The sequence below is a fragment of the Eutrigla gurnardus genome (genome assembly GCF_963514095.1).
Source record: "Eutrigla gurnardus genome assembly, chromosome: 18".
Classification (NCBI taxonomy): Eukaryota; Metazoa; Chordata; class Actinopteri; order Perciformes; family Triglidae; genus Eutrigla; species Eutrigla gurnardus.
The window spans coordinates 237,501-246,297 of record NC_139929.1 but is presented as its reverse complement, the minus strand read 5'-3'; the positions used below and the strand labels follow the sequence as shown (position 1 = coordinate 246,297).

The window sequence follows — 8,797 nt, the reverse complement described above, 5'->3', positions numbered from 1 at the left end:
AGGGAACAAGGAGGAGAGAAGGAGGGGAGGAAAGACGAGGGAACATGGAGGTGAGGAAAGACGAGGGAACAGGGAGGAGAGAAGGAGGGGAGGAAAGACGAGGGAACAGGGAGGAGAGAAGGAGGTGAGGAAAGACGAGGGAACAGGGAGGAGAGAAGGAGGTGAGGAAAGACGAGGGAACATGGAGGAGAGAAGGAGGGGAGGAAAGACGAGGGAACATGGAGGAGAAAAGGAGGGGAGGAAAGACAAGGGAACATGGAGGAGAGAAGGAGGGGAGGAAAGACGAGGGAACATGGAGGAGAAAAGGAGGGGAGGAAAGACGAGGGAACATGGAGGAGAAAAGGAGGTGAGGAAAGACGAGGGAACGCCAAAGAGTTGTGATGAAGGTGATTGGCTGAGCTGTGATGATGTCAGACCTCCATGCGGTCTGGTTTGGGCGTTTTGGAGATCCACAGGTTTGATTTGGTGTTGGTGGCCGTCTTAGTGCGAGGAGTACTGAGGAGAGAGAGACACTTTCATCATCTTAATCACTTTAATCATCATCATCACTTTAATCACCTGAGGGACACAGGAAGGGGTGGGGCTTATGCTCTGTTTATCAGTGGGAGCAGGAGAAGAGGCTGCTGTGATTTGTAGTTTCTGTGGTTCAGTCTTACCTTCTACTGAGCATCTGAAAACAACATGTCCCAGAAGCCACAAGGATGAGCAGCAGCAGGGGAATTGTGGGTATGATCACATACACCAGTAACATGCCTGGACAGGGACAGAGAGGAAATAATGAGCTGTGCTCAGACGCTAGGGGTCAGGGGTCAGCAGGGCTCATACCTGAAGCTCCAGCCATCGTCACCTGAGGGGGAATCTCACTGCCTGCAGGCTGTTTGACCACACCTCCACCTGCAGTCACCACTGAGAACACACACACACCAGTGGTAATGTTAGGACAGACAGACAGACAGACAGACAGGAAGCAAGAGACGGGTAGACCGGCTACATGGGGAACACTAACACCAGCGGTGCAGATTTGATGTCAGGATTGGGGGAGGGACACAAGTGATTTTTTTTGCCTATATGCAACCCATACCATGCCACCATAAATCACCACTTTGTAGAGGCTCACCATATCATTCAAAATGTACAGCACAGGGAATCATTCATCACCAAATGATTTATTTTACATGTGAACATCTGGATGCTGCTGCTCCAGCTGTGTGACAGTAAACACCCGTGGTGACGTATTCCTGCTGACTGTTGGAGGCCTGAGAGCGTTTCTACTTGCTGTTCCAGAGCCCTGACGCGTAGTTGTGCATTCATGTGTTTCCTGCTCACCTGTGCCCCGCCCTGCAGGTAGCTCACCCTGTTCCTGGCTCCCTGAAAGAAAGGGGACAAAGGCCCAATCTGAATGTCCACACTCACGGACTCCCAGACTTTGATCCGCGTCCACGTTAAGTTAAGAGGGTTCAGGTCTGTCACATCAGGTCTATGAGGACTTGCTTGCAGACCTTTTGAGCCCTTTCAGTCAGTCAGCATTGATACAGACTTTGCCTGAGGGAATTACCCACAGTTCATAGCGTTGTGATATGAAACACTGGGTTACCAGGGGAACCCGGAGGAATTAAAAAAAGTAAACAAAGAGGACGGCGCATGTGTGGCATAGTATATTTACACAGAAACATTAATATTAAAGCTTTAATATGGAACATAAAACACGCATCAGGCTTCACACCTAGTTTATTATTATTATCATTATATAACACACCTGGTTTATTTGAATCTAGCTTATTGAAGCTGTTTGAACTCAAATCAGTAAATGTATCATTTATCACGTCTGGTCTGGGATGATAAGAGACATTTAGATCAGGCTGTAAAACATGTCAAATACAACCCAGACTTTTAGAGGTTTGTTGTGTCATCAAAGTAACGTGACGTTCCCTTTGTATTTCTTGCATTTCAGACCCTCAGAGACCGTCATACGACGTAGCTGATTCTAGGTCAGATCACAGCCGCTCACACACCGTCTCCCAGCATGAAGCCGATTCTAGGTCAGATCTATCAGCTCTAGATGAAGTCAGTGATTTATTAACAGCTGCTGCTTTTAGTCTCATTCTGACTTCACCGTCTTCTTATTGTTGCAATAATACATAACCCCTCAGCTCTGATTGGTCTGTAGCTGCTGCTTTTAGAGCTGGTCTCAGATCTCCAGAGCAGGTCAGGTGTGCAGCATATGTTACCATGGTGATCTACCTGGTAAGAAGTGAACCACCTTGGTAAGACTGAAAACCCAACCTGAAGTTACCTCGATAACATCTAATCCTGCTTCTAGTCCAGGGCTTGGGTTTGTTAAGCAGAGAGTGAAGCTGATTGGCTGATGGTACCTGGTTTGTATTTGCATATGAAGTTGTGCTTCATGTTGCAACGGTCATCATTCCACCAGTAGAGATAAGCTCCGCCCAGACCATGAAGTGCAGTTGGTTGATGGTACATCACGACGCAGGCCTCTCCCCCACAGGACGGCTCGTCAAAATACCAGTTCCTACATCAAATCATCATTATCATAATCAGATCTAGTAATTGACTTAGCCCGACCCCTTTCTTCCTGCTGCTATGTCTATAAAGCTTTTCAATCTTGCACTGAATGTAACTATTTCTATATTATAATCTGTTCGACTTTCCCCATTTACAGTCCAACTTGAATTAAGCATCTGTTTGTCTCAAACTCTCGTCGTCTTCTCCCCTGAATCTGAATATTTTACATGATGTGCCCCTGCCCTCCTCCCTTATTTTGTTTGTCTTCTAGTTTTGCTTCCTTTTTTAAAAAAAAGTTCTCTCTCGGTTCTGGCAGGTGAGGTGAGGTTAACACAACTAAACTCTGATTATCCTACTACATGCATTTACATTTAGGTCATTTAGCAGACGCTTTTGTCCAAAGCGACTTACAATAAGTACATTTGTCAAAAGAAGGAAACAAAGAAACCACAACGTATCATTGCCGATAAAGTAAGAGCTAAAAATAGAACAAGTGTTAGATCCTCGTCTGAGTAAAGTAGTAGCTGTTCAGCAAACATACCTTAAAAACAACAGTGTTATGATCAAAGTGCTATAGGTAAGGGTTACATGCATTTCAAAGAGCAGCCAATAGGCCTGAAAAACAACAGCTAGATTTCTTTAAATCACTATCAGTATCACCATCACACTCACCTGAAGGAGGCTAGACTGCCATCCGTCCAGTGGTAGAGTTGTGGACAGGAAGTGAAGGTGTTGTTGAGTTCAGGATGAACTGCTCCGTCTACCCGAGTCAGACCGATCCAGAAATCCCCGTCCGCTATACCTCCTACTCCTGCACCTCCTCCTGCATCACCTACTGCTCCTGAATGAAGCTCCTGGAGATGAGGAGGAAGAAGAGGAAGATGAGAGGTGGAAGAGGAATAAGAGATGAGGAACACTAGGTGTCTGTCTCACCTGCAGCAGATTTTCAATGTCTGTCTGCTCAGCCGGGCTCTCGATGCTGAGCAACGACCCTCTGTCCATCTCGCAGGCCTGATGTGCCTCGCTGAATGCAACACGACTCGACACATCGTGGAAATATGCAATCTTATAACAAGGATGTTCTGGACCTCCCAAACACACGGTCTGACCTGAGATGGAAAAAAAGAGTCATAGCCCCGCTGTGGATTGATTGACAGGGGCTCTCTTAACTAGAAGGCTTCCCTTTCAATACTGAATTTCCTCAAGAGGAATTGATAAAGTATACCTTCCTTCATTTGGCTTGAATATCTCCCAGGAAGCTTCTGTCTGAACACTAACCAGAAGGCCAAAACCTTCCAGTTAAAACTGCAGAATTTCTGTTGCCCTTGTGCAAGTAGTACAAATAAGCAGCTGCTTGGGTCACATGGTGTACAGAAAGGATGTCACATACCGAGCCAAATGTCCTGTACTGAATGGTTCAATGTGAATTCAGGTACTGTTAAACCATGGCTCCCTTCTTGCATGAATCCTAACCAGGAGGATTCTGTCTTGCTTGATCCCTGTTGAAGAAGCTTATTTCTTGCATGATCTACGATATAAAGCTCCCCTCTGCTTTCGATCTTGACTTGAAGGTTCTCCCTCACAAGGAGGCTTCTTAGTACTTTCTCTTTGTATTCAATTCCTCACAAGTAAGTCTCTTTGTACTTGATCCCCAATGAGGCTACTTTAAACTACCAAGGACACTCCTCTGTACTTGATCCCAAACAAGGAGATGTCTTGGTACTTGATCCCAAATAAGAGCTTCCTCCCTCACAAGAAGACTTCTTCGTACTTGATCACTAGCAGGGAGGATTCTTAGTACTTGATCCTGAACATGGAGGCGTCTTAGTACTTTCTCTTCGTACTCAATTCTTCACTAGTAAGTCTCTTTGTACTTGATCCCTAATGAGGCTACTTTAAACAAACAAGGATATTTCTCTGTACTTGATCCCTACCAAGGAGGATTCTTAGTACTTGATCCCTAACAAGGAGGCTTCTTAGAACTTGCTGCCTACCAGAAGGCTTCTTAAAACTTGTTCCCTAACAAGGAGGCTTCTCAGTACTTTCTCCCTAACAAGGAGGCTCCTCTGTACTCCCTACCAAGGAGGCATCTTAGTACTTTATTCCTCTCAAGGAGGCATCTTAGTACTTTATTCCTAACAAGGAGGCTTCTTAGTTCTTGATCCCTAATGAGATGTATTTATACACTACATTAATGACACAATCACTTTGAAAAGAAACGGTATGCTGATATCAGTACAGCAGAGTCACGAACAGATTGGCTAAAATACTGTGTGTGTGTGTGTGTGTGTGTGTGTGTGTGTGTGTGTGTGTGTGCGTATGTGTGTGTGTGTAGCTGCAGTGATTAATACACCGTCTGTTTAAAAAAGCCTCACACACACTGAGACCTACTTTAAGTGATTAGCTGGATTCGCTTCTGCACCATCATCACTTTACTGTTAAAGCCACTAAAGAGCTCCGCATATATCTGACTACTATCTCTCTCTCTCTCTCTCTCTCTCTCTCTCTCTCTCTCTGTCTCTTTCTGTCTGTCTCTTTCTGTCTCTAAACTCTAAACATCATTAAAATAGCAACCACCCGAACCCCCAAACACAACCACAGATGACCCCGTCATCGTTCAACCACTTCAACTTCTTTCACTACTTCTAATTCTGTTAGTTTCTACATCTCTCAGTGCCCATTAACAACTTCAACTCAGTTACTGCAGATTCACCCAGCACTCCCACTCCCTTCACTGTTCCAATCACCCCTCCCACTCCCTTCAATATTACAATCATCCCTCCCACTCCCTTCACTGTTCCAATCACCCCTCCCACTCCCTTCAATATTACAATCATCCCTCCCACTCCCTTCACTGTTCCAATCACCCCTCCCACTCCCTTCACTGTTCCAATCACCCCTCCCAGTCCCTTCACTGTTCCAATCACCCCTCCCACTCCCTTCAATATTACAATCATCCCTCCCACTCCCTTCACTGTTCCAATCACCACTCCCACTCCCTTCCCTGTTCCAATCACCCCTCCCACTCCCTTCACTGTTCCAATCACCCCTCCCACTCCCTACACTGTTCCAATCACCACTCCCACTCCCTTCCCTGTTACAATCACCACTCCCACTCCCTACACTGTTCCAATCACCCCTCCCATTCCCTTCACTGTTACAATCACCACTCCCTTCACTGTTACAATCACCCCTCCCACTCCCTTCACTGTTAAAATCACCACTCCCTTCACTGTTACAATCACCCCTCCCACTCCCTTCACTGTTACAATCACCACTCCCACTCCCTTCACTGTTCCAATCACCCCTCCCACTCCCTACACTGTTACAATCACCACTCCCACTCCCTTCACTATTACAATTACCACTCCCACTCCCTTCACTGTTACAATCACCCTTCCCACTCCCTTCAATATTACAATCACCACTCCCACTCCCTTCAATATAACAATCACCACTCCCACTCCCTTCACTATTACAATTACCACTCCCACTCCCTTCAATATAACAATCACCACTCCCACTCCCGTCACTATTACAATTACCACTCCCATTCCCTTCACTATTATATTCACCACTCCCACTCCCTTCACTGTTAACAATCACCACTCCCACTCCCTTCACTATTATATTCACCACTCCCACTCCCTTCACTATTATATTCACCACTCCCACTCCCTTCACTGTTACAATCACCACTCCCACTTGAAGCTAAAGTGGTGACTGAAAGCATTAAAAGAAGAAGATGAAGTGGTAGTTGTAAATGAGGCACTGAGTGCAATAGAGAAGGTAAAAATCAAAATGAAAAAGAAAATCAAAATGAAAAAGACATTTGAAACTGAGGTGTTAAAAGAAGAAGTTGACGTTCAACAGAAGCCCAGAAGAACTGAAGGAAGTTGAAGAGGTGATGTCCTCAATCTTAAGGTGTAAATATCAAACTGATTCTCACAGACATTCTGAAGCAACGACAACATCAACAACAAAATGTGTACAAAGGGCTGAAACATAAAAATTAACAAATAACAACATCAGACCATCACCAGATGAGTTTACCCAGATTTGGACTGAATTAATTAGATATATTATTATGGGATTTTTCTTGGGTTTTATGAATGTGATAATATGTGTTTAATGTTTCAAATCTTCTGAAAACTATATTACAGACAGCCATTATTAATATCTGAAAACTACCTTAACTAAGTCTTGCACTAGCTTAAAAATTCCTTAATATTTTCTAAATAGATACATTAGATACAATATATCACTAAATTCATCATTCATCATAAATTAACCATCTATTATTAACCAAAATATTTAGCTCAACATAAGAACAGCACTGAATCTACGTATCCATGAAGAACTCTCAATGTTTAATAAAAACAAATAAATTACTTCTTATCTATTTTATCCGAATTTCTTTACTCACCGCTCACCACACGTGCTCCGTTCACCAGGGTCACCATCATCACCATGACGACCCCGAGCATCGACACCATCTCCAGGTAAAATGTCATTGTTTTTTGTGGTTTATTGCAAAAGGGAAAAAAATTATCCGGAAAGGCAAAACAATCCGTGTCGACGTTCGTAGCGGTTTGTTCAGCAAGATTCTTGCAAATTTTCAAAATAAAAGCCCGCTCCTAATTTGTTTTGTCAAGATTTTCTATTTGATTCCATTTTCCCCACTTTCTTCTTGTTTCTCTCCTCCTGTGTGAAGCGTGAGTCAGGGAGAGTGTTTCTGTTGCTGCTGGGATCAACTCTCTCTCTCTCTCTCTCTCTCTCTCCTCCGCCCTCCCCCCTCCCTCCCATATTGATGCTGCCTACAGAGCATCAGATGTTACCTCCTCTTTCATTGAGCCCTGGGGGCCACACACACTTGATTTAATTCACTTACACACAGCGAGCTGATTGGTTCCCAGCAGAGCAGCTGATCAATAGATGAAACACAGTGCTCTGATTTCTGCTGCTGGTATGACAAACACTTCAAACCTCTTTTCCTCTCATTGATCCATCCAAAGGTGTGATCGTTGTCTTTCATCTCACATCACCGGAACTTCATCTCCAATCATACACTTACAGCTCTGTGCCAAACTAGGCTAACAGTTTCCCCTTGTTTCCAGTCTCCGTGCTAAGCTAGGCTAACAGTTTCCTTGACATAAGAAGGTGGATAACACTCGAGAGAGAAATTTTGGTCAAGGTTTTTCATCGCCTTCAAACGTATGAATCAAAAAGATGACATCATCTTTATGTCTAACTATTGCATTTTTAAAATGACCAATAATGATAATTTAATACATTTAATTTATTGCCGTGTGGTTGTCAATGTTTCATTTTGTATCTATTAAACAGAAGGCATAATGACATGATTGAATCTCTTATGGTTTAGTCTGATTTAATATGAATCATAAACTCAATTAAAACACATATGAGCTGCTGAGAATGTGAAATGTTTCAGAGCGTCGTTCATCACGTCAGTGTGACAGCTTCACGTGTTCATGGTTCGATGCCAGCAGGAGAACGTGTGCAGCCATGTGACAAAAGCACTTTATGATTTCTCTGATGACGAATGGAAATCAATAGAAGCCTCAGCTGCTTCCACTGATGCTAACTAGGCTGGATTCACTGGTTTTATGCGTGTGGACAGTCCCTGAACGCAGCACGGACAGTCCCTGAACGCAGCAGGGAAACCACCAAGTCCACCACCATCAAACATAAACACATAAATATACTTCAGCTGGTACACACAGTACACTCTGTGTGTGTGTGTGTGTGTGTGTGTGTGTGTGTGTGTGTGTGTGTGTGAGAGAGAGAGAGAGAGAGAGAGAGAGAGAGAGAGAGGGTGTAATAGGAGTCTAATTGATGGCTTCCAGCGATTCGGCCCCTGAAATAATTAGCTTTCTCTTCTCTACAAAAATTCTGCAGGCCATCACACTCTCTCTCTCTCTCTCTCTCTCTCTCTCTCTCTCTCTCTCTCTCTCTCTCTCTCTCTCGCACACACACACACACAAACACTTACACACACACACAGACAGACAGAGCTAATGTGACATCATGTAGTCTGAGCAGTTGCCTGCTGATTGGACGGTTGGATTGAATCTGACTCATAAATCCAAATTGAGAAATTTAGGTAAACTTTATTGAGCTGTAACTGTTTGACGACATAGTGTGATTGATTAGTTCCGTGTGTGTGTGCGTGCGTGTGTGTTTGTGCAAATACTTTCTCATCCAGCTCATGGTGTGTTGGTACGGTCCGTTTAGAGTCCAACAGACCAGAAAG

The 8,797-nt window shown here is 44.1% G+C and overlaps 1 protein-coding gene across 2 annotated transcripts; it reads right to left on the bottom strand.

The window, feature by feature from the left end:
* Positions 1–355: 355 nt before the first annotated feature.
* Positions 356–7,152, bottom strand: chodl (chondrolectin). Of its 2 annotated transcripts, XM_084034227.1 has the most exons (8): positions 6,950–7,152; positions 3,457–3,632; positions 3,196–3,377; positions 2,373–2,530; positions 1,327–1,368; positions 826–906; positions 657–753; positions 356–495 (listed from the first exon to the last, which is right to left on the bottom strand). In XM_084034227.1, exons 1-8 carry the CDS (start codon positions 7,035–7,037, stop codon positions 411–413), a joined length of 909 nt encoding a protein of 302 aa, XP_083890353.1. In that variant the 5' UTR covers positions 7,038–7,152; the 3' UTR covers positions 356–410. The 2 variants fall into 2 exon arrangements, with proteins under 2 accessions (XP_083890353.1, XP_083890354.1); XM_084034228.1 differs by lacking the exon at positions 1,327–1,368.
* Between the last annotated feature and the right edge of the window lie 1,645 nt (positions 7,153–8,797).